Below are 27,008 nucleotides of genomic sequence, written 5' to 3'. Positions count from 1 at the left end.
AACAGCCCACTAGGGAAAAGAGCTCAAGGAAGACCGCCAAAACGGTGGCGAGAATGCTGGGCCTCGTCTTCCAGGGAAGACGTGTGGGCAATGAACATGCGGTAGCCTACTACTACGGTATCTATGTTAGAAAGAAAAAGGGTAAAACGAATGTAAACAACTCCGAATTAACGAGAAACGCCACTAACAATCTGGCCTTTTATTTTCGGCCATTATGAATGGCCCTATCGAAATAACAAGCACTAGTTTATTTAGAAAACCAGCGACAGGCATTTTCTTTTGCCAATACCTCCAAGAAGGTCGCCCAAGGTGAAGCGCGTGTCTCGACAACCCTTGAAACTGGGGATCGTTCATTCTAGAACATTCTAAATGATGCCGATGCTGATTAACATGCTGATTAATATCCACTAGAAAAACAGAGCAATAGTACTAAAATTTGGTATTTGTAATTAATACTTTTCTAAAGCTGTTTGTTTTGATTTTGTGCTTTTGTGTATTATATGAATGTTATACGACCGACTTATGTAAGAACTGATCGCTCAAGACCGTAAAGCTTTTGGAACCTTATGCTTTATATAACTCCAAACACGAACTTTTGATTTGTGCCTTTTTTTATAGATTTTGCTATTAACATAAGGCCTTTCTTGTAGCTAATACTCCTCTTTTCCCGTTTTGTGATAATCAGTTTTTCACTATTCGAGGAGCTACGTCCGGTGAAAAACGGGTGGCGCCAAAATCTGTCTAACTTTGCTTATGAGTTACCCACCCCGCTTACCAACTGGTTGGCCAGGGCAAAAATAGGACGTACCCCGCAATTTTAAACAACTTTCGAGTAATGAATCACCGAGTAAAATTATAGTCCGACCGTCCTCATCGCTTCGGTGAGAGTCTACTTCCCCGTTATCATTTAGCTCTCTTTTAGGTGCTTTTTTTGTTAGCCCATTGAAGTGCACCACATCCTCATACCAATAAACGTGGAGAATTACTCAGAATGTAGGCAACCAGGCTTGCGCTGCTTGATTGAAGTTTGCCCGCAGAGTCTAATAGTACGAACAAGGATGGAAACTGTGGTAACGCCTATGATTTCAACAGAAAGAAAATGTACAGCGACGATAAATGCATTTTGATTCGATCTAAGTAAGCTGATATTTGTTAGTCTTGCGATAAGATTTTTTGTTTGTAATTTAAATTTGCATTTGCGATCTGCTGGTTCGACTGGCATAGTGTTCTTAAATTTTGAAAGTCTCAAAGTGCTGTTAGCAGGCAATTTAAAAACAAATCGAAATGAATTCGGTAAGTGACTTGTTGATTCATTCTGTTGACTAGCGTTTTTAATCATCGCCGTTTGTCGTAAAAAACTGTACCAATAAAAACTATTTCCAGTTTGATTCGTTTAACCAAATACGAAATACTGAAATTAATATTTTAAATATTGAGTATGTGAAAGCACTTTTAGTTTTGTTGAAACTGATATAAAAATGTCCAAGATCGTCACCTAATGTTAATTCGTATCCAAATTTAGCTTCAGGAAGGTTAACTTTGGTGCTATGTAGGGTTGTGGATTTGACCTGTCAATTTTTTTTGTGTCAATTGACCGCAACAATTTTAAAAATACCATGAAATTTAGATTTATTTATGTATATTATGGGTTACGTCGCCGTCGCGTCGATCTGATAACCAAATGGAGTCGATATTGTTATTGCGATTCCCCGAACCGCTTAGTATCATATTCGAGTATTCCTTCAAGAGGGTTATGGGTAAATTGGACATCAGAAACGCACAATAATGTGTTTATTAAAATACATATATTATTAAATACCGATACATAACTCTCTACAATTGCAAGAGGTTTTTTAAAATATGTTTTGATTACTCAATTAAGAAGTGGTCAATTGGCCAGACCCAACACTAGATAGCAAATCCCACATAAAAATTGTACGCTCTTAGGATGTGACAAAAATATATTGACTTAGAATAAGAATATACTTTGGATCTGTGTTTTTTGCATTGCGCAGCTCTTTACAAGGTATAGGTAGTTCAGAGTGGTCCATTTAAGATATCAAAGATTTCTTCCTGAAAAGTTTTAAACTTGATTTTTTTTTTAAATCTCTACAAAATTTTAAGTGCACAAAAATCTGAATAAACTTTTGGTTTATAAAGCTTATTATTTGTTATTTACTGAAACTATACTTTTATGCAAACATATACTGGTTTTGGTTAGTTTTGGTTAGTTTTGGTTAGTTTAGGTTAGTTTTGGTTAGTTTTGGTTAGTTTTGGTTAGTTTTGGTTAGTTTTGGTTAGTTTTGGTTAGTTCTAAGAATGGAATTTATAATAAACACATGCTAGGATCCAATTTTTCTAATAAAAGATATATATATGAATTGATACCGAATTAAATCCCAAAGCCAATAAAATTGCTAAATTGAGGGTGTTTCATTAAAAAAATTAAAGTTTTTTTAATTGGAAAAAACATTTCTGTCCACCCTGTATAATAAAATTTCGTCATAGGTAGGTCGAAACATTATATATTAACCAATTTAATGGTTCTATAATTAAAATTCCTAAATGAAGTGTAAAAAACACATTTTTATAAAGACCTTTTCTGCAAAAGAAAGGAAAAGTTTATTAATTAAATACTCAAAATCAATCAATGATTTGAATGGAATTTTTAAAAAAGTTCATAGCAGTCCATTAAAAAAAGTCCATTAAAAAAAGTTGGTTACTGTTTTGGCACAACGGAACAGCCTGTATACACACAAATACTATAAATAAAGTATATAGTTAAGGTCAAACACTCTTTGTATTTAAGTTTTTTTCCTTGGTGTCGCACTTATTGAGATAAGGTATAGGTGCACCTTAAATTGACCACCCTGTACATTCCTAGCATTTATTTATCCATAAAAATATATTTGCAGTAAATGCAGTAACAAACATATAAGCTTTACAAACCAGAAGTTTATTCAGATTTTCGTGCACTTAAAAACTTTTAGATATTTTGAAAAATAAAATCAAGTGTAAAATTCTCACTTTTCATTTCATTTTCTTTACGACATGTAAATTTTCTGTAGCGAACAACAACAATGTATTTTAATAATTTTTAAAAGTGAACTTTAAAAATAATCAAAATTTAAAATGGTAGAAAAACATGCATGGTGATCATTTTTAAGAAAACCGAAAGATTTCGTATAAAATTTGACTACACAGTGCTTTTCTACGTAAGTCGTAAAATATGACAATATTCATAAACAATCTGGACATTATAGAAAATGTTGCATACATTTTTTAAAAAAATAAAAGAAGAATATCTCTCAAACCAAACTAAGTTCAATTACATTAATGGTTGTCAAGAAAATTCTTTTAACTTACTTTCCAATTTTTTGAGTTTCGCAGATCAAATACTAAGTTTAATACACATCAGCTTCAAACACTGGATTTTTTATTTTCTTGCTATTTTTTCTTTGGCTTTAACCACTCAATATGTATTAGTTCAGTTTCAGTTGCCTTCCCTTTTTGGAGTTTTATTGCATATAAAAAACAGCAAAAATCTGATATAGTACAAATTCCACCCAGTAAGCCACTAAGTATATTTTCTAAAAGAATCGTAGGCAGTTTTATTTAAATGAGTTCTTCTATTTGACTTCATCCTATGAAAACGAAACAGCATGAAGAAGGGGAAGTAACTTTCAACATAGGTTTGTGTATCAATATTTGGCCAGGCATCGTAGGTAAAACGTTAATGCGGCAATCCATAGGTAATTTTGTAGACCTAATAGACAGACTTCTTATATTCGAACAACAACAAAACTGCAAAAAATTAAAATTCAACTTGAAAATTATGAAATTAAGGGTTTTACACCAGCAACTAGTTTCTGTAGATATTTAGAAAATAAACATGGTGGAAGTGCAATGTTTGTTAGAAACAAATTTAAGGCAAGAACTTAAGTTACAAAATGAAACAATGAATAAAAGAATATTCGTTGCGTCTCTATATAGACCTCCTGGTGGTAGTTTTAAACGTTTCATAAATCAGATGGAACAATTGTTGCAAATGATACGAATTAAGGAAAGACCCGGGCAAGCTGTAATAACGAAATGTGGCCGAATGGGTCCGTACTTTGCTTAGAATTTAATTATTTGGGGTTTGTTAGGAAAGATGCTAAACAATATTTATTTATTTATGTATTTATTTATGCTTAAATCTAAAAAAAATTGCAAATTTTTTTTATTACCTACTTAAATTACTTAAAATTCTTCACATAATATATCAGTATCACTATCACTATCATCGCCTGTTATAATTATAATTTGTTCTATATTATTTGCAATATGGATATACGATTGTTCTGCTTTTTCTATATATTTAACAGAATTTGCCCCACTTTGTGGAGGGATGTTAAAAACTTCGGTTTCTATAAGTTTGAGGACATTGGAGTTAACACGGGGAAAAACATTGTTACGACGAATGGCAGATTTCAGTTGGTGCCAAACATGTTCAATGGTATTAAATATACAGTGGTAAGGTGGAAGCCTTAAAACTGTATGCCCTAGATTTTTTGATAATTATCACAGACCTATTCCTTTTGTAGGTTCAAGCTTTGTAGAACCTCATTTAATTGCTTTTTGGTATAATCTTCGTGAAAATAAATATCGTTATTATACATGTAGTTTTGGATTGTTGCTTTTATGTCGCTTGTATGTCGCGTTACGCTATTAGGCGGAATGTTTGGAGCTAGTTTGTTTATAAACCAACTTCCAAATAAATCAGCGGTGGTATCTTTATGGTAATCCAGAGAAGAATCTTTAATATTTTTCGCAGACAGAGAAAGTCCATTTGGAATCCAACCATCTTTAGAGCCAGCATGCAGAATAGTTATTCTTTTACCTCTTTTTAATGGCGCGTTTGTTTTACACTTATCAGCTAAGTCAACCCAACCGTTTCTCGGGGTATCACAAGAGTCGAACCAGGTTTCATCCAAGTAAATAATTGCTCTTTATTGTTCTCTGTAAATCTTAATTTTTTCTAGATATTCCAGTCGCCATTTCCGAATTCTAAAAGATTCCATTAAAACTTGCCTTTTGACAATTTTTTTTAAATCTAAAACCCATGTGTTGAATACACTTCCATAAGGTAGTTCTGCCACATTTAACACCTGTTTCATCTTTTTCAAGCCTCCTAATTAAGATATCTAATGTAGACACGTTTTGTTAGTCGTATAACTGGTAAATTTTACGCCGTATTATATCTTGATCACTTTCATCTACGCTCGAGAAAATGTCAGCATCGCTTCTTTTTTTCCTCGCTGAAATGGGATTATTCACAATTTTCCATACAATTGATGTTTTAATTTTCGTATATATATATATATATATATATATATATATATATATATATATATATGATCTTGCATCCGACTGGAATCCTGCAGACGTTTCGCCAAAATCTCACTTGGCATCTTCAATGCTCGCGCTCCGAAAACACTTCGAACACTGTTCGAACAGTGTTCGAAGTGTTTTCGCGGCTTATACAGCCTACTAGGACCTGGACCATTAATATTAATTTAAAGACACCCTGTATATTACAGCGAAGCAACTCTACCTCTGAACCGGACAAGATCATGGAGTGTCCGATATGCTCCGATACCATGACCGTACCTATTATCCAATGCGAAGTGGGTCACCCCATGTGTCAAAGTTGTGTGACTGCGAACAATGTTCGTAGCTGTCCCATTTGCAGAGGACCCATGACTAACCGGAGAATGTTACCTCTGGAGCAGCTAATCGAAAGTATTAAGGACAAGTTGCTGGTACCTTGCTTTTTTCATACCAAGGGTTGCCAATACACGATGAAGATTGAACATAAATACGAACACGAATCCCAGTGTAGATATCGAAATTTCAAATGCGAGGGAAAAGTGTTTGCCCTGTGGGACTGCCAGTGGATGGGCGACTACAAAGATTTGTATAATCATTTTAAGGTAAGTCGAGTAATAGTAATCATGTTTGTATTTACCAGCAATGAGGGTGTTCCGAACATTTTTTTAATATAAATTGATGAGTGGAAGTAACAAAGTTCCATAATTTCTGAAATTGAGTTATTCCCAGAGGAAACTTTTAAACGACATATAAACGCCTCTACAAAATTAAGGAAACATCATAAATGGCCACATTTTTTATGCATTTTTTTTTGCATTGTAGGTTGGTTCCTTGACCATGTCATAGTTTTCGCTGATAATGAAATAAAGTTCATTTTAGACTTATACCTGGTGTAATAAACATATTGTGTTTTTCAGAAAATTCGTATAACTCTGTGGATGATACTAGCAACCCAAACCAATAGCAGTTGACCTTTGAAGGTAGCTCCAGCTTGTCTTTTTTAGTTTACTTCATTATCTGTGTTATTTAAGGGGAACCACCGTTTTATAACGTAACATGTTTTTATAGATTTTATGATTCAATACATTGTTAAATGTTTTCAAGTATAGGCTATCAAATTTTTCCGACATTTCAAATAACTTGTTATCTATATAATTTCTGCTCGCTTTGATCAATGAAAAAAAAATAACGTGATACTTTTTTTAATTAATTTCAATATTAGGATTACATGTGATTTTGTTGAAGACAATTTTGGTTGGGAACGAGTGAAACATGAAACGAAAAGAAATCAAAACCAATACAATTAATGGATATTATAATGTTAATAGCGTATATGGCCACTTTTACTTCGAATCACTGCATTCATATGCCTCGCCATACTGGATATTAAATTTTCAATTGCATCTTGGGAACTATTTTCAAATTCTGCTATAACTGCATTCACTAAAAAAAATTCAACTTGAAACTAGTAGTAAATTCCAAGATCTTTCACATATGTCTAAGGTAAAATGAATTAAAAATAAGGCTTCCCAAAATAACAGTATTTACAAGAGCAGATAAAGGAAAGATATTCATTGCTATCCATTCTCTAGAATCTATTTCAAGAACCAAACAATTACTTATACAGACATATACAGAAGTACACAATATGATCCCAGCGAGTTATAACAAAAACAAATCAAAACTCACTTCACTCACATCACTTTTTAATGACAGAGGAAAATACCAATTAATAATCATGAATCCTCAACCTCCAATGTTTTATTCTTTAATGAAACTACACAAACAGGATATGCCAATAAGGCCTGTAGTTTCTTTTGTAAAAATACCATTAGTTAAATTCTCAACAGATTAATAAAAATTTTAGAATATCATACTGCCTTTAAATATGTTATCAAAAATTCATTCCAACAAATTAACAAGATTAAAGGTATTAAAATTCCTCCTAACGCAATTCTAGTTTCATTGGACGCCCAAAACCTATTTCTTAGCATTCCACCAATTGACGTAATAAATATAATAGACAACATTTTCACTCAGAAACAAGTTAACCCTATCATAAAACAAGACTTGCGAGGAAGTTAGATATGTTGCTTATCCATTGACCTTGCACGGGGTAATACAGGTGCATTCTGATATGTCTTACATTTCGCAGCTTTCCTGTATAATATAGCCTACACGAACAATGCTTAGAGGATTTTATGGCATGAAGGTGAAGCAGGTGATGGGGCAGGTGTCTTCCTATTTGCTTCGTTGTTTAAATAGTGGATTTCCTAATGAAATATCCTCTGGTGGTCAAAATAAAAACAAATATCTTTTGTTTGTTCTGATATTCTCGGTAGCTCAAGGCCTCTCCGATTGAATACAGATTAAGTTTCTTATCGGGGGGCCTAACTTTATGTCCTGTGAAAGGGATTTTGCATTAATAGAAAAACACAAAATAGTTATGAATTTCTTTAGACCAGATCTGATCAATGTCATTCAGTCGGCCAGGTACAACTCACCATTTAGTTTTGCATTTTGGGATATAGGAGGGTACACTTCAAAGTATCATATCAGCAAAGCAGTCCGAATACAGATTGTCGGAGATAATCCCACAAGTGTGAAGACAAAAACTGTAATTTCTAAATCGCAAAAATAGAGTGAAACCAATGTTATGAAGAAGGGTAAAATTGTGAAAGATTTGCTAAATGCTGAACTACTCGAATTTATATCTGAAAACAAGAAGAAAAGTCTACACTGTATGTTTTATGGTTGTTGTTTTAAGTTATGTATGGACTTTTATAAGAATCTGCAACATGCATAGGTTAGAAAGAGAGTTCTTTTTTCTTAAAAAGTATATTTGTTTTTAACATGAAACTACTGTATTTATTGGTACATTTTGTTTAACGTTTGTCGTTAGCCTAATTTCTATTGTTAACAAGCTCTAAAATACATAAGCAATAATTTTTAACACCATTTTATTTTAGTATTAGTTTTCCGTTTGCCTTGAACTTATTTTTTTTATGTTAATAAACTATTAACTATTAACCATAACTTTTAATATTTGCCTTTTTTACTTCCGCTCTTCAATTAAAATACTGTGACGCATTTTGTTGGGCACCCTTTAGTTTTTAACATACAGAGCCAAATTGAAAATATTGCACGTTCAGGTTGCCATCATATATTAACTATCAGATAACTTGTCGAAAATGTGAAAATCGTCTATTATACAGGGTGTCCAAATAGTATGTCGATCATAAAATAATAAAAGGAACAATTTGTTTTTTTCCAATCCTCGAAGCACCTTCTGGCATAGCCTTAAGTTCTTCCAGCGATCTTTCCTTTATATCCACAATCGTTCCAAACCTCTTTCTTTCATGAATTTCTTGAGTTTTGGGAACAGGAAAAAGTCGCAGGGGGTTATATCCGGTGAGGCGTGATTGTGGCCAAAAAATTAGAGACGAGAACGATGAGTAAGCAGGTGCATTATCTTGATGCGAAATCCATGAATTGTTTTCTAATAATTCCGAATGTTTTCTTCGTATTGCTTCTTGCAAACGGCGAATCACTTCGAGGTAATACAAGAAGAAGAAGAAAACAATTAAAAGTCATGCAAAAAAAACATTAAGCAAGACCTTGACATTTGATCGAACTTGACTTGCTTTTTTGGCATTGGCGGTTCTGGGTTCTTCCATTTTGACCACTGGGCTTTGGTTTCATTCGTCCTTCTTTTGTTAAAAATTAAGCAGTTTTGGAACAAATTTTGCTGCTACACGTTTCATGTCCAAAATTTCAGAAAACATTTCATGGCACGAGCCAATAGAGATGCGGAAGTCTTCAACCACTTCTCAAAGCTTTCATCAGTTATTGCCGTGCTGGGGACGTCCAGAACGAGGTTTGTCATCGGCGTCGTCTCGGCCATCTTGCAACAGCTTGTACTACTTATATACATTTTTTTTGCTTAAAATAGATTCACCAAATGGCGTTGTCAACATTTCAAGTGTAGCCGCACTGTATTCCATTTCCATTTTTTTTACAGCAGAAAATCGCCACCTAACGCTTCTATTTCAGTAAATTTCGAAGCCTAGATGCTAAAATTTCAATAACATCCTTAGGAAAACCTGTCTCTCACTTAGTATGTTTGTAAAAAGAACTGTAATTGCTGACACTTCATATAACACCAACATTACTATATTGTATTCACGAACATTGCACATGATAAATACCGGACATAATGGTCATTTGCTGGCTCGCTCCATATCATAGGTATTCCAAAACGTAGAGATCGTTTGGTCGTATTATTCCAATATTTTTAAATCTTCTTCATATACCTTACAAATATTTTGTGGTCCCAAGGTTCGTCTTGATCACCAATTTTTCATTTGAAATAAGCATAGTATTGTTTTCTAAAGAGGGGTGTAATTTTACGTCTAAATTTCTTAGCCACAAAAGAACCATACACACAGCAACACATATCCGGAATGTTTTCACAAAATCTTTACATTTTAAAAAGAAATTTTAACATCACAGTGCTCACTAACTTCAAGATACGACTGCCTACAACCAACACAATTACACGATGAACGGGCTTTTGAGTTTAGTCCATATAAATTCCAAATCACGAAATCTTTGTTGGACCGTGTTATTTATGTAGCAAAAGGTGTACTGAAGTATTTAGGAATAGGCATAGGTATAGGCATTTTTTATACAATAATAGGAATGATGATGATGATAATGAACGAATGATTTCTTAATTATTACATTTTTAATATAAACATTTAACATAGGTCGGGAAGGTGATTAACAAGTCAGATATGAACCTAATTACCTAATTATTTTTGTCAGATGTTTTAGTCATTGTGAAAATGGTTTTCCGAATTTTATCACTTAAATGATTAATTAAACATTTGATCAGTAAGCGTTGAATGACAAAAACCACAGCGCCTTAATTTTTTTTAATAATTTCAATGTTGCATAATATAATAATTTTTGATTTTATTACACTGTTCCTTTCGCGGGATAAATTTCTTTGTAATTGATTTTTTGGTTTGTAATAAGTTCTTTTTATGTAGATTTGGTCTGTTTCTCTAATCTACCTATTTGGGTATCATTTTATCTTGTTCCATTTATCATGTTTTCACCTAGTCCACAAAAGAATTAAAAATTTAATAAAAACCCCTGAGATCAATCAGCAAAAGGCGCAGCTTAAAAATTTTAAATAACTTCACTAGAAATAAACGACTCGCCCTTCTTGCAAATTTCCTTTTATTTTTAGCAGGTGCACAAGAATACGAGCATGCAATACAGAACGGAGGCAAATTTGAAAATAAATTTCCAGTCGAATCACAGGGACGTTCAGCTAATATCGTTTTTCAACGGCCAATCGTATTTCTATTACAAGCACATGGTAGACGTGACGAGGCAAAAGCTCTACTTTACCTTCCAGTACGTCGGACTGAAGTCGAGTGCCAAAAACTACTACTACGAGTTCGAGGTGCACCAAGGACCGGTGCGAAAATTCAAGGTCACCGAAATTTGTGAGAGCGACGTCGTCAGAGCTGAAGATATCTTCGACAGTGAGAAATGCGTTGTTATGTCGTTCGCGACAGCCAAAACTTTCTTAAACTCCCAGGGAGAGTTACCCTTTAAGTTCAGAATCATGTCGTCTAAAAAAGGCGATTCAAAAAGAATATAACCTTGCCACATGTTGAAGTTTTTAGTCACCTAATTATTTAGTAACTAGAACATTCTATGTTAGTATTTTTTTATTACCATTACATATTTGTACTTCTACAAAACATTCGTTTTCACCTAATTCGAATGCTAAGTATCTAAAATAAATCACTGTGACAAAGGCTGCAGTTAATAATTGGTACTAAAAGTACAGCAACCGCATTGGATAAGTTTCAGGTCGTATTTGCATGGTCATTGTTTTAAAATTTTCAGAATATGTGCATCGAAATTTTTATTGTATGAAAAATTATAAACAATAATAATAACGACAACGACATAATAATAAAACTGTAAAAGCATATCCAAAAAACCCGAACAATAAATTATTATTCTCTGATATAAATGTCTACTCCAGTCGAAGAAGTATTGCACGTCCTTTAGCAGTGAGATATAGAGAGTATATCAAAAAAATTGAAGTTAACCTACCAAGAGAACTGATAGATGATAATGATGAGGTAACAACTGCAAACAACTTGTTACCAAGAAGAAGTCAATTCAGACAATATCAGAAGTAAAGGCATACAGAGCTACCCAGACTTGAAGCAGTGAGAGCTTTTAGATTATCTACAAGACACACAACCCTTACCCACAAACATCTCCTTAACGGTGAACCTCCTCCAAAGTGTGACATGTGTGAGGGATATTTGACCGTCATTCACATGAGAATCCAATATATGTTGGAATACAATACTCACATTTAAAACATATCTAAATACTAAAACACACTACACTAAACTATACAACTACACTACACTAAAACTATAACAATAATATACCTTAAACGACACATCCAAGAAGAAACTTATAATATATATATTCATACTTCATTTTTTACGATTTTGTTATTTCGCTCGGGAAGAAGTCAATTCATTTTTAAATAAAAGGTACAATTTAAAAAATGTGATCTACGGAGTTGAAGAAAATTACAGCATCGAAATTTTGCAGTTCCATTTAACGGCATATTGAGCGTGGCTCGGTGTCTCAAATTCTCGTCATGGATTGATTTCCTAAATACTAATTTACATAATACATATAATATAATACTAAGAGCATTGAAAGTTGTGCTTGAACACATTTTTTATGGTCAAATTTGCTTAAGTTAGAAATAAAGCGACAATAAGTATTCTAAATTTTCTGTGTCTAAGCAATATTGCAGTGAGACAAACGAGAGAGAAAAAGACTCTTATGTAACTATATTTTCATGTCATACGCCAATACATCAACCTCAAAGTCATATAACACTCATAAACCTCATGTTCTCGTCAATATATAGACCCAGGTTTTTAATGTAATCTACAAGTTTAATAGGGACATTGTCCACATATAATTTCATCCTGGACTTGACGTTCACTTTCTTAATCTTGGGTGCAAAAATAAAGACATTATACTTTTATGAATGCCCCTCCGCATAGCTGGCTAAATTTTCTAAATTCCTAGTCATGATGTTCGCTGCATATTCACAACTGTCACAGTCAAAACAAGGATACTGTATAGAACCTCTATACACCTTCGTGTGTGGACTGTATCTTGCTCTCGTACCGTTCAAACGCACTTTCCTTTGTGGTGGTCAGATCGGTACTGGCGCGCTGGGCGGCATCCCTTCGGCTGCACAAACGGTCTGGCATGCACTTGGACCGTGATTGATGCATGATAGTCACGTGACTCTGGCGTGTTCACACATAGCGGGGTTTCACATATAGCAACGAAAAACTAATAGGTTCGTAACATACCCCCCGCCTTGAAAGAATGTAAGTTGTTTCAAAATGAGAAAGTTCAAACTAAACATTTATTACAATGGTCAAATGAAACTTAAACATGATGACAAAGTGACAAGTAGAAAAATGAAAAATGTAATTTAAAGGTCAGTAATTGGAAGCGGACACAACTTTAGGACAACGCGTTTTATCACTACCGATGTGGTCTTGACTGAAACGACGCGCACAATATTGTCACTACCTGGATGAAGTTCAACTATAAGCCCTAGCCGCCATTTGAACGGGGGTAAATTGTCTTCGCGAATTAAAACCATTGTACCAACTACAAGATTATGCTGGTTCTTTTTCCATTTAACTCTTTCTTGGTATTGACCAATATATTCTTTCGTCCATCTTTTCCAAAAGTGTTGTTTAAGGACTTCCAATTGTTCAAAGTGAGAAAGACGATTCAAAGGAATATCCTGTACATTTGGATAGGAAATTGATTGAAGTGAACGACCAATTAATAGATGAGCTGGAGTTAACACCCCTAGGTCGTTTGGGTCAGAAGAGAGTGGCGTTAGAGGTCGAGAATTCATTACGGCCTCTATCTGCGTAAGAACTGTGTAAAAACTTTCAAATGTTAAAAGGACATTAGATAGTATTCTTTTGATGTGATGCTTCGCTGATTTCACTCCTGCCTTCCAGAGACCTCCGTGGTGAGGCGAGTAGGCTGCTATAAAATGCCACTGTATATTTAAGTCCTATCCGCACTGATTTTTTACAGAATCTGAGTTGTTTCTTAAAAAATCGCCCAATTCTTTCAACTGATTACTAGCCCCCTTAAACTTGGTGCCATTGTCAGTATATACGTTGGTTGGTCTACCCCTGCGAGCTATGAACCGTTGAAATGTCTCTAGAAAGACTTGTGTTGACAATTCAGTGACAAGTTCGAGATGAACTGCCTTGCTAGTCAAACAAATAAAAAGTGCGAGATAGCATTTTTGTATTTTACATCCGCGTCCCTTGCGATCTTTTATTTGGAAAGGGCCGGCGTAATCAATGCCTGTGTCTGAAAAAGGTGGCCTTGGTAAAATCCGCGCCTCTGGAAGATTACCCATTATTGGAGTCGGAATACTGGGATTGAATCGAGAGCACACAATGCATTCTCTTACAATGCGCTTGGCAAGATTTCTACCTGCGACTGGCCAGAAAGTTTCCCTGATATGGGAGAGAAGTAATTGTGGGCCGCAATGTGTTCGTACCTAAATAACAAGTAGGTAAAATGATGTTTTGAACATAAAAGTGCTGGGTGCCTTTTATGAAATGGGTAGAATGAATGTTTAAGTCTACCTCCTACACGAATTAGACCATCGTCAAGAAAAGGGGTCAAACTAAGAAGTCTGCTTTTTGAGGAAACCTGATTTGACTTTGAAAGTTCATGTATTTCCCTTGAAAAACTTTCGCGTTGAGACAACTTGGTTAAAACTTCCTTTGCATGACGGAGTTCGAAGATTGTTAAAGGTTTGTGATGTCCCTTGGAAGACTTTATTTTGCATGATTTAATAAAGTGTAGACAATAAGCTGCAACTCTAATAAGACGCATGAAGGATGAAAATCGGTTAAATGGGAAAAGATCGTTGTTATGTATCTGAACAAAGGATTGAGCTATTTTTCGAATTTCTGGAAGTTCCGCGAATGGAACTGAGCTTCCGCAGGTAATATCCTTTGGCCATCTAGTTCCTGACTCTTGAAGCCAACTAGGACCATGGCCATGCTGATAAGATGTCTTGTGGTGACATTCCACGTGACAAAATATCTGCTGGATTGTGCTCAGTTGGAACGTATCTCCAATCCTCAATTGATGTTAAACTCTGAATGATAGATACACGGTTTCCAACAAAAATTTGAAGACTGTGCGGTGAGCATCTTAACCACGCAAGCGCAACTGAGGAATCACACCATAAAAAAACGTTGTCAATTTTTAATGTGATTGACCTTTTAACCTTTTCATATAGTTGTGACAAAAGTAAAGCACCGCATAGTTCTAGTCGAGGGATGCTGAGAACTTTGAGAGGGGCAACTCGCGATTTGTACGTTAACAGTCCAACTCGAACATTGCCCATTGCATCACTCTTACGTATATAAATGCAAGCACCGTAAGCCATGTTCGAAGCATCCGAGAAACCATGAAGTTGAATTGAAATAGGATTTTGGCAGGAAATATTTCTGGAAATTTGCAACGAATTTAATTCCTGCAATTGTGATCGAAAGTTAAGCCATTTTCGACACAAGTCTGAAGGTACCGGCTCATCCCACGCAAGTTTTAAAGTCCAAAGAAGTTGAATAATTACTTTGGCCTTAATAACCACAGGACTTACAAGACCGAAATGATCATAGATTTTCGAAACCTCAGATAGAATAGTACGCTTTGTCACCTGTTTTGCCGATGCTGGCAAATTGATGCGAAAATGCAAAGTATCTGATTCGCATGACCATAGCATACCCAGGGTTTTGCTTGTTTCGAATGAACCAAAAAAATACGAATCCTGCACTGGCTGTGAAGCTTTGATCATTTGTAGTAATTGCTTACTGTTGGATTTCCATTTCCTAAACTCGAAACATGCTGATTTTAAGATTGATGAAACGTCCTGACACAAACGTACTACCTCTTCGAAACTGTCAGCTCCAGATAGCAGATCATCGACGTAGAAATCCTTACTGGTGACTCGAGATGCATGAGGATTCAATGATTCGTATTCGATAGCTAATTGTTTTAAGCAGCGTGTGGCTAGAACAGGAGCACTTGCCGTGCCATAAGTCATAAGGTATTAAGAGAGAAAGTTTGAAGTTCATCCATGGGATCTGCTCTCCATAGAATAAGCTGCAAAGGATGATACTCCTCTTGGACTAATATTTGTCGGTACATTTTGCAGATGTCTGCAGAAATGACATACTGGTGTTGCCGAAACCTTAGCATGATGAAAACCAGATAATCTTGTACCACAGGCCCAACCACCCAACCATCTGGATAGAATTGTAGGATACACCTGATGAAGAGGGAGCTGAGCTGTTAAAGACTACTCTAAGTTTCGTAGTAGAGCTATCCTCCTTTAGAACGCCATGGTGTGGTGAATAGTATGTAGGTTTGGAATTGGATGAAGCAAAAATTGACATGTGACCTAGATCGTGGTATTCGGTCATAAAATCTGTGTACATCGCCTTTAATTTGAGATTTTTCGAAAGTTTGCGTTCCAGCAAGAATTGGTTTGTTGCCTGTAACTTGGAATCCCCTAAAACTTCTGATGAATCTACCATTTGAACCGCGCTTAAAATTATCAGAGAAGTGTTTTTCGGCTTGAAATTCCTCATCCGACAGGATCGGCTCACTTGACAACTCTTCGATTTCCCAAAACTTGGCTAACTGTTTTTGAACATCTAAAGTGGAGAGATGACAGAAAGAATGATTTGGGGTGGAAATGCCTAACGGACCAGAAATGAACCATCCTAATTTACTGTTATTTAGAATAGGCTTGTGTGACCCGAGAGATATCTTTTCATTATCAAGTAAATCCCAAAATGTATCTGCGTCAATTAGAAGATCCACTTGACCTGGTTCATGGAATTTAGGATCGGCTAACTGATAGTGGGATGGTATTTCTAACTGGATGGGATCGAAATAGCAATTCGGTAATTCACCCGTAATTTGTGGGATAACTAAACAAGTTAGTTGTCTTGAAAACTTGGAATAACAGGATTTGAATTTGACAATGCATGAGTGTTTTATGCTGGAATTGCTTTGACCGATGCCTAAAATTGAGGAATTGAATTTGTGTTTTTCGACACCTAATTTGTTAACAAATTCTGAAGTAATAAAGTTGGACATTGAAGCACTGTCAAGAAGTGCTCTGCATAAATGTTTTTCACCATCAGAATCAAATACTTCAACTACCGCGGTGGCAAGCAAAACTTGGCTTTCGGGGTAGGAATTGTGTAATATTACCTTACCTTGAATAGGAGTTTTCGATGATTCGGGTTTTGAATCAGAAGAAGTAATCGATTCCTTTTCCGATTCAGCTTGATGCAATAGCGAGTTATGTTTTTGATTACACTGCCTGCAGTAACCTGAACGACACTTTTCAACAGGATGCCCACTGTGTAAGCAATTGGGGCACAATTTTAAAGATTGAACTGTTTTATACCGTTGGTCAATGGACAGTGCTAGAAACTTCGGACATTGAAAAATGGAATGCTATTCTTTGCAATGATAACATGCAAATGTCTTCTTTTCATGAGAGGAATAAAATGCTTTCTTTGGTTTTCCTTTGTGCATTGAAACTTTGTCAAGAAAATCAGCCCGATTTGAAAGAAATGATTTTAATTCTGATAAGGTGGGCAGTTCCTCATTGAACTCTAACTGTTCCCATTCTCTTATCGTATCGACATCTAATTTGCTTGTTATCAAAAATATGATCAAAGGATCCCAAAACTGAGTTTTTATTCCTAAATTTTCAAGTGAACGCATGTTTTTCGAAATGATATCGACTAAATTTCTAAAACAATTTGACGAATCAGATTTAATATCATGAATGTTGAAAAGAGCCTTAATGTGATTGTGAACCAATAAAGGCTTGTTCTCGAAACGCTGACATAAAATGTCCCACGCTACATCATAATTTTCTGAGGAAATATCAATGGATTGGATGCACTGAACTGCTGGCCCTTCTAGTGAAGCTTTCAGGTAATGGAATTTTTCGATAGAATCAAGATATTCACTTGTGTGTACAAGTGAGACGAAAGTATCTCGAAATTGTTGCCATCGCTCATATTGACCCGAAAACTTTGGCAGTTCAATGGTAGGAAATTTCGCATGTGGTTTCCGGTGAAAATTTGAATTTTGAGGAACATTGGCAATGATGGATGTGCTCGAATGAGTTTCATCTTCCGTGAAATTTCTGTTGAAATCATTGTGCGATGAAATGAACTGTTTTGCTTCCGAAATTAAAGCAAAATACGAAAACTCAAATTTTTCCAACTCAGATTCCGTGAAGTCATTCGAATTTAAGCCCTCAAGTTCAAACTGAATTTCAGAAAATTCGATTCAATTTCTTTCAAGCGTAATTCAATTTCGAGTAGTGTCGCTCGATTAGTATTTTCAGTTTTCGCGGCATGAAAATAATTTGAAAAACGCGTTAACCTGCTTTTTATGCTAGCCCCTTTTTCTTACCAAAATTTGAATTCGAGCATTTACTTCATCAACTTCGGTATCTGGGGAGTCGCTTTGCATATTTGGGTTTTTTGATTTTCTTTTTGCTGGCATTTTTTGAAATTTTTAAAATCAAATCAACAGTGAATTATTTTCAGAGTTTTGCGCGAACTCGATATCACTGAGATGCACTGAAATCTCGATCCTAATGCAACGTAAATGACTCTTTGAATTAAATTTACACCAAAATTGCAATTGCAGTTTTTCCAAATGTAAATTGGCAAATTTCTTTACGATTGGAACTCCTTTTTACAAAAAAAATTCAACGATCTTTGGATGAAATGTACAATTTTGTTTGGAAAACGTTGATGAACAATGAATGAATGAATGGACGCGAATATACGCAGTCGATCGTAAATTTGTCTTAGAAAACGGAAAACTTTGGCACTTTTTCCGATTGTCCGTAACGCGAACGCACAACGCGATGAAACAGTTCCGACGACAACAGTTTTTTGCATGCAACGAGGTTACCTTGATTTTGCTGTCCGACGGCGAGTTTGTTTTTATCGTTGCGACAACAATCTCTCACCCGACTGAATACAACTTCAAATGCTTGTCCAGGATACGCTGCTGGATGTAAAGACTCTTGAAAAAACCAATTGACTAACCGAATCCGTTCAATGAACCGTGAATCCGAATGAATAGCCAAGAAATTCTTGTTTCTGTCCAAAAATCCGATCGAATGGACCAAAAAATGTATAGAACCTCTATACACCTTCGTGTGTGGACTGTATCTTGCTCTCGTACCGTTCAAACGCACTTTCCTTTGTGGTGGTCAGTTCGGTACTGGCGCGCTGGGCGGCATCCCTTCGGCTACACAAACGGTCTGGCACGCACTTGGACCGTGATTGATGCATGACAGTCACGTGACTCTGGCGTGTTCACACATAGCGGGGTTTCACATATAGCAACGAAAAACTAATAGGTTCTTAACAGATACAATTCTGTATCATTAGCAAAAAACTGAGCTTGGCACTGTCCAACTACACCACCCGGATCTACCGTATAAATAAAAAATAATAAGGGTGCCATTACTTAGCCCTGCGACACTGACGATATAATATCTAGAGATGACGAGATGAGTCAGAACTATTTTTTTATACTACTGGCTACTGACTATTCTTTATCCATAACAGTTTATTACCACATTACCACATGCGATACAGTCATGACAAAACTGTCAACATTCAATTGAATTATTTGCAAATGTTGAAAGGACAAGGGTTATTGTGCAAACAAGTCAAGATGCGAACGCTCCCATATTTGTAGATTTTACAGTAATAAAGGTTTGCTCAGCTCATTAGGCCGCAAAATAATACTGGATATTGATTTCTACAATTCGAACTTATCAGAATAATAAAATCTAAACAATTAAGAATATTCCATTCTTCATTAACGAATCTAAATTATTTTTTCAAACTACACGAAAGCTCCGTTTCAATTCAATTTAATTCAAATTGTCTCGGTACTGTAGGGATAAGTTATGCAACAAATAAAGATACTTTGTGGTGGGATCCAACATAGCTGCTTATCTAACCAACGCTAAGAAAACATTATACAAATTAAAGTTTAACAATCATACATAATTAGAAAAAAAGAAACTCGATTGATTATTTATATACTTAATGAAGGGACTCATTAACAATACATCTTTGAAATTATTTATAAACGAATTAGCAGAAGGACAGGAAAGAAGGAAACGTGGCAGCATTGTGCTTGGGAATATGCTACAATTCGCGGTGTATGGTGGATATTGGACCCTTATAACAATTTGTTAAGTAAATAAGAGGGCTCTGCAGTGCTTTTAATTTTATATACTCGAGTGGCAAGGTGCAAGTATTACCTTTGAAAGAGCTTCAACCACTTAGATAGTGAGTATTCTGAATTCTGAATTTTTTGCAGGTTATGGTTGTCATTTTACTTACCGTTACTTTTGATGTAGCAATGTAGCAAAAGTTTTTGATTCCTAGACGCGCACATTGATACTTACATAGCAAATTGCAAAACATAACTGAAAAATTGATTTATAAAAGCCCCTGAATGTGGCAAAGAAGGTAGCCTTAAATTTCGCGAGTGCAAAAGGTACAAAAGAATAATAATTCATCGGAGTGACAGAAATTGAGTATTCTAGATTTTCGAAAACTTTTTTTAACTATTTGACGTTGTTGTTGTTAATTTTGAGGTTATTATTGAATCACCCGTTATATTCACTAAAGTCTAAATATATTAAAATCCGAGAATCTGAAACCAAACCTCATCTTAATTGAAAAATGCTTGTCTGGAAGATATTTGTCTTATAAGTTTGTCTTATAAATTTGTCTTATAAGTTATCGCGAATATATTTATGGAAGTCTCTAAGAAGAAAGCCCTCGACACCTTCTACCTAAAACCAATATTGTGGAAACGCTACGTTGATGATACTTCTGTTATTTGTTCTCATTTGTTCTCCATTTAAACTTTATACACCGTTAACATAGGTTTTACCATTGAGTTATAAACAAATAATAATCTCCCATTCTTGGATATTCTTATTCATAGAAAATCAGGCATAACATTTTGTTGTTTACAGAGCAATAAACTATCTCAACCCGAGTGTCCAGCATTAAAACACCTAACATCCGTTCTTTTCTCTAATAGTAATAATGATAATTCTAATAAAAAATAAATCTTCTTTGTTTCAAAGCATTATTATATTGAAATGGTGTATTTTACAGCGTATCTTTTTTCAATAAATCCATATTATTATTATTATTATTACTAAGAATAAAGTGCAGAGGAAAACCTATTGTGCACATTGATAGTTAGTAACACAACACATATAATAAACATTTAGTTATTGCTGTGAAACAATACACTGTCCAAGCGACGCTTAAATACAGGCAAGTTCGGCGCACACACAACATCTGGGGGTAAACGGTTCCAATAATCGAAAGTCCTGTTATTTATAAAATGCAGGCGATGTGAAGTCCTGAATTGTTCTTTCCTTATTTTAAATGGATAACCACGTAGGCGTTCATCATTGCTTAAGACCACACGGGGCACGTCAGATGGAAATTGGTCATGCGCAAACCTATACATTTGAATGAGATCCCCTTGTAGCCGACGCTGACTTAATGTTGGCAGACTAAGTATTTTGAGACGGCCATCGTAAGGTGTATGTCTAAGCTGAAGTGGCCAGCGCGTAGCGGCTCGTTGCACTCTTTCCACAACATCACAGGGACTGGGGAAGCAAATTCCAGGATGGGGCGAATGTAAATGGTGAAAAGCCTGCAAGCGATGCGAGGACTAGGATTTTTAAAAGTCTTTTTTAACAAAAATAACGCGCAGTTTGCTTTCTTTGCAATATTTGATACATGTGCAGACCACGCAAGATCATTACTTAATATTCTTCTACACTATATTATAATTTTTAATCAGTAAATTAAAATTTTTCGCTTTAACATTTTTAAATCTGTAATTGTTTTTATGTTGTTCGGCAAACTATTATAACATCCAATACACTGATAATACGCACCCTTTTAACTCATAGTCAGTCTGCCTGGAATATGTGTGATTCATGGTGCTTGTAGGTACTACAAATTACCTGAGACACACTATTTTCAAAAAGGTTTCTATTTTTAAAGATGAACAGTATACTCTCGTATATTAAGAATGCAGCCAAGGTTTTTTTTTTTAATTTTAGCCTATATGACTCTCGTATAATAATAAGTCCGTAAGTCATATATGACTGACTCAAAATTACTGTGATAAAACATTTTTTTTGTTTCCTATGAAATATACCTATCTAAGGCTCTTCAGTGGTTCTACTCATGATCGATTTTTTTTAAACGTTATTCCAGCAATCTTAGCCTTATTAATAACTTTATTCTTAGTAAATCCCATCTTGAACCTCTCAGCCTCCTTTTTGACGTTTGCGGTATCTTTATTTACACTTAGGATATTGGTATCATCCGCGTAGTTAGTGATTTTACAATTTTGACCAATTTCATACTATTCTGTAACGTTAATGTACAAAAGAAATAATACTGGTCCTGTTACACTGCCCTGCGGTATATCCGCTATTAATTTCTACAATAGAAATATTAAGCGTTCCACGGCAAAATACCCTTCAGCACAATCTTCCAAGGACAATGAGTCCGAAAGCAACCCCACATTTGCGTCTGTTGTGCTTTACATTCATCACATCACTGATCACATATTTCAAAGAAATATGACGTCGAAAGTCGCTTGTCTCTCTCTCAATCTCTCATCCGATCCGTCATAGACAAAATTCCCTTTGAGATACGATGAGTTTACAGCATTCCATGCATATGAGGCAAAGAATACATTAGAGAGACAGGACGAAAATTATCAACTAGGCTAAAAGAACATGAAGGAGCTCTAAACTACGACAAAGAAACTCATACAATCACGAAACCGGACACAAAATTCTCCAAGGATCTATAGCAAGGAAACAATCTTAACCGCTACTCAGGTCTTTGCCTTTCACCAATATGGGAATCAGTCATCCGAGATAACGTTCAAGCCCCTCCTTTAGCTCCGGCCTCCTCAAATAAGATATGAGTAGGTGCAGAGTGAAATGCGGGCCAGTATACTTTCAGCTCTGCATGATTGGCGAAACGTCAGGAAACGCAGGAGGAATCCGGAAATGTGAAAATAGTATTACAGTAGCTTTTTATATTCCATGATTAGCTATTGTACTTTGCACCCAATAACTAATGGTCTTGGAAAACTATAGTAACCCATGACTAAAACGTGTTGCGTAATATACTAACTTTAATAATATGAGGATATAATATACCATGTATACTATATTATATACCATACTATATAATATAATAATATACTATATTACAAATAGCCCCATCACCCATATCACAAGCTTAGTTTCATTTATTATATTATATATTGTTTGGCCTTCTCCAATCACTTGACTAATCTTCACGTATCCACGGAGCCAACACTTGATATTGGTCTTCAAAAGTTTTGGGAACTTGAATCGATTTCAAGGTCCATACCTCCATCCCCTGATGACATCAAAATGGGTCGTCGCGACCCTGAGATTAATTTAAAGCGGACTGTAATTTTTTTTTAAGCAGAGCCAAGCACTCTGTAGAGGTGAGTTTTTACTGATTTGACACCGGCTTCGGTCAAGCCGTTGAAATGTGGAGCGCCGGGGCTATTAAAGCTCCACTGAATAGCCGCAGTCTGGGCGGCGAGTTTGAAATATTCGAGGATTTGTTTATGGGCACCGACAAAGGAGGTTCCTTGATCGCTGATTATTTGTGAGCATCGGCCTCGGCGAGTTACGAACCGCCGAAAGGCGGCAATGAATGCTTCTGAAGTTAAATCAGATACCAACTCCAGATGGATGGCTTTTACGGCGCAGCATACAAATACGCAGATATAGGCCTTTAGTGACTTGGCACCTCGAGACTTGCTCATGGTGATCGAGAGGGGGCCGGTGTAATCTAGACATACCACCGAAAAAACTTTTAGTTGTGAAACTCTTACGGCTGGGAGGTCGGCCATAAAGGGAGAGTAAGATTTGGGCTTCGCCCGGAAGCATCGAATACACTGGGACAAGACTCGGTGTATAGCAGTGCGTGGGGAAAGGATCCAAAATTGCTGTAGCAAAATGTATTGAAGAGTCTTAAAGCCTACGTGTAGGTTTTGTTTGTGTGCCCATTCTATAATAAGCTCTGTCAATCGGTGAGATTTGGGCAATAATAAAGGATACGTCTCGTCATAGGGTAAATTGGAACGCCTAATCCGACCACCCACCCTGAGGCAGCCTCGCCCATCTAGGAAGACGGCTAACTTGCGAAAGGGTTTGGGAGGCAGATTATTTTTGTTTAGTTGTTCAACGATGTCTGTAAAGCAAAACATTTGAACGTGTTTTACGATCACCAGAAGCAAGCGCATTTTGAATCTCCAATGGGGAGAGAGGGCCGAATTGTTTTGCAAGTTTATCGGATCTGGTGTTCGAAATGAATCTAAGGACGTAGGCTATTGTGTGTTGTATTTTGGGCAAAGAGGAAAATTTATTCACCAACAGCGTTAAAAAGTGCTCCTCGAAACTGATGTGCAAGACTAAAGTTCGCTCTTCGCAGAAGACCTCTTGGGGACGAGTCTCAGTAATGTCCGGCTGTTGAGGCCAATTATTGGGTTCCTGTGCAAGCCAAGAGGTGCCTTGAAACCATAAGCCATGGTTTACGAGCTGAGCGGGTGTTACACCTCGGGAGACGCAATCAGCGGGGTTCTCCGCAGTGGGAACGTAGCGCCAACTAGTGAAGGGAATGAGACCGTGTATATGTGCCACTCGATTGGCCACGAAGGGTTTGCAGCGATGCGCTGGGGACGCCAACCATGCCAAAATAACTTGTGAGTCAGACCATGCAAAGACTGCGTCGAGAGTGACGTGCCTTGCATAGACCTGCTTGACGTAGTCGACAAGGTCGCTGAGAAGTGCGGCAGCGATTAGTTCCATGCGGGGAATCGAGATGGCGGTTTTCAAACGGGCTACTCGAGACTTACCAATGACGAGATGGATCTGAGGATTGCCAGTAAAATCTCTGCATTTGAGGTACACCGCTGCCCCGTAGCCAGTCTGCGAGGCGTCGCAGAAACCATGCAGTTCCACCAATTGTGGTTCGTCTACAAATATACATCCCGGAATTTTAAGGGCTGTTAGTTCGGGAAGTTCCGATTTAAAATTATTCCACTGTCGACAAACATCGTCACTGGGGATTTCGTCCCAGTCCGAGTGAGACAACCAAAGCTTTTGCATTAAAAGTTTAGCGAATAGCACCACGGGCGACAGAAAGCCTAGAGGATCGTAGACGCGAAAGATTTGACTGAGAATATTGCGTTTGGTACAAGGTAGATCTCTGGGCGAGCAGGAATAGGAAAACGTGTCGCAAGAAGGGTTCCATTGCAAACCTAGGACTTTAATACATATGGGCTCATCCTTGTCAAACGAACAGGGCATTTGAAGATGTGAGGCATTGACAGCAGATAGGACAGCTTCGTGGTTGCTTGCCCATTTCCGAAGCTCGAACTTCCCTGTTTGAAGAAGCTGAATAAGTTCTTGCTGTAAGCTTAGCAATGCATCAAGGTGGTCCGCACCTGCGGCGATATCGTCTATAAAGATTTGATGCTCCAAGGCTTGGGCCGCGCGGGGAAATTTTTTACCCTCCCGTATGGCCAACTCTTTGATCGTTCTGAGGGTCAGGTAAGGAGAGCTGGACACACCGTAAGTTCCTGATCGGAGAAGCGCCAGAGAATTTTCTGGAAATTTCGGTGTGCAACGTTTATCAAGATTTGCCGATACATCTGACGTATATCGCAAACGAACACGTAACGATGGAATCTGAATTGTAGGAGTATCGAGGAGATATCCTGCTGCAATTTTGGGTCTGTAAGCTGGGTGTCGTTTAATGAAACACCGTTTGATGTGGCGCATGATGCGTCAAAAACGACACGAATTTTTGTATCTTGGGAGATACAAAAATGAGGTATGTAGTAACCTAGAGGAGAGCGATATTGGGCGGAGTCAGATACCAAAGACATGTGGCCAGATTTCAAATAATCTGTCAAAAAATCAACATAAGCCTCTCGGAGGTTAGGGTTCTTTGATAAACGCTTTTCGAGGAGGTTGAACCTTTTAAGAGCTTGATTATACGAATTTCCAAGCGTGGGCGCGGAATGCTTAAAAGGAAGTGAAACTACGAATCTCCCGGAAGTCTCGCGGTAGGTAGTTTCGTTATAATATTTGTCAAATTTGATGTCATCAGGGGATGGAGGTATGGACCTTGAAATCAATTCAAGTTCCCAAAACTTTTGAAGACCAATATCAAGTGTTGGCTCCGTGGATACGTGAAGATTAGTCAAGTGATTGGAGAAGGCTAAACATTGGGCTCTGCCTTGCAGGATCCAGCCAAAGACGGTCTCAAGCGCTACCGGTTCTAAAAGGTAGGGTACTAATTCAGCACCAATTAACAGGTCAATGTCGCTTGGGATGTTGAATTGAGGGTCTGCAAGGGGCAGATGTTGTATATGGGCCACGTGTGAGCAATCGATTACCATTTTGGGCTGCGAAGAGCAAATTTTGGGCAAGATAATCGCTTCAAAGTTGAATATAGGTTCGAGCTTATCGCAAGGGCGGAGTTGGCATTGGATCATACCTTGGTTGCAACTGGACGACATATTGTTAAGCCCCTCCATGGGAACCAAAACTTTTTTACGGGGTAAACCTAACCTGTCTGCGCAGTTCTGCGAGATAAAGTTTGCCATGCTTCCTGTATCTAGCATTATTCGCACCTTTTGGAAGAATCCGTAGATATCTTTCACGTGGGCTACGATAGTGGACAGTAGAACTGTGGATTGTTCTGACACTGCAGATGATCCGACAAGAGTCAAGTTTGGTGACTGAAAGGCAGCTGCACAAGTGGAATCGTTTGCGTTTGCATTGGGCAAAGCCTGAGAGTGGCTGGGGGTACTAGTAAAGAGCCGGGGCTCAGTGGATTGAGTTAAGTTGTCGTCCTCGTTATTCTTGGGAAAGTGGAGGAGAGTATGATGTGGAAATTTGCAAATTTTGCAGTGTACTGAGGTGGGGCACTGCTTTAGGTTGTGTGGAGCCCGTAAGCAATTGATGCAGTAATTATGCTGCTTGACAAGGGCAAATCGGTCGCGCGGAGTCTTGGCCAGAAAGACCTGGCAACGGAAAAGTATATGATTACCAGAGCACGCAATACATTTGCTTTTTTGGGCAGAACTTTGTTCAGGCGTGTCGGTTATGAAAGCCGAGGTGGATTTTCTAATGAAACTAGAGCTGGTTGGAGTTTTAGTTCGAAGACCAGACGGGTTAGAGTTCATTAATTGCTCCGAGTCCAAGGCCTTACAGTATTCTTCAAGAAAATCGCTTAAGTCCTGAAATGTTGGCAACTCAGTTGTCCTGA

At 36.9% G+C, this 27,008-nt stretch overlaps 1 protein-coding gene across 1 annotated transcript; it reads left to right on the top strand.

The window, feature by feature from the left end:
• Nucleotides 1-1,084: 1,084 nt before the first annotated feature.
• LOC132699986 (E3 ubiquitin-protein ligase sina-like) lies at nucleotides 1,085-11,764 on the top strand. The gene is made up of 3 exons (XM_060667010.1): nucleotides 1,085-1,293; nucleotides 5,583-5,975; nucleotides 10,631-11,764. Exons 1-3 carry the CDS (start codon nucleotides 1,285-1,287, stop codon nucleotides 11,048-11,050), a joined length of 822 nt encoding a protein of 273 aa, XP_060522993.1. The 5' UTR covers nucleotides 1,085-1,284; the 3' UTR covers nucleotides 11,051-11,764.
• The last annotated feature ends 15,244 nt before the right edge of the window (nucleotides 11,765-27,008 follow it).

Source organism: Cylas formicarius, unplaced genomic scaffold, assembly GCF_029955315.1.
Source record: "Cylas formicarius isolate icCylForm1 unplaced genomic scaffold, icCylForm1.1 PGA_scaffold_3__17_contigs__length_32017465, whole genome shotgun sequence".
NCBI lineage: Eukaryota > Metazoa > Arthropoda > Insecta > Coleoptera > Brentidae > Cylas > Cylas formicarius.
The sequence above is the reverse complement of the archived record's forward strand: the minus strand, read 5'-3'. Positions and strand labels throughout refer to the sequence as shown.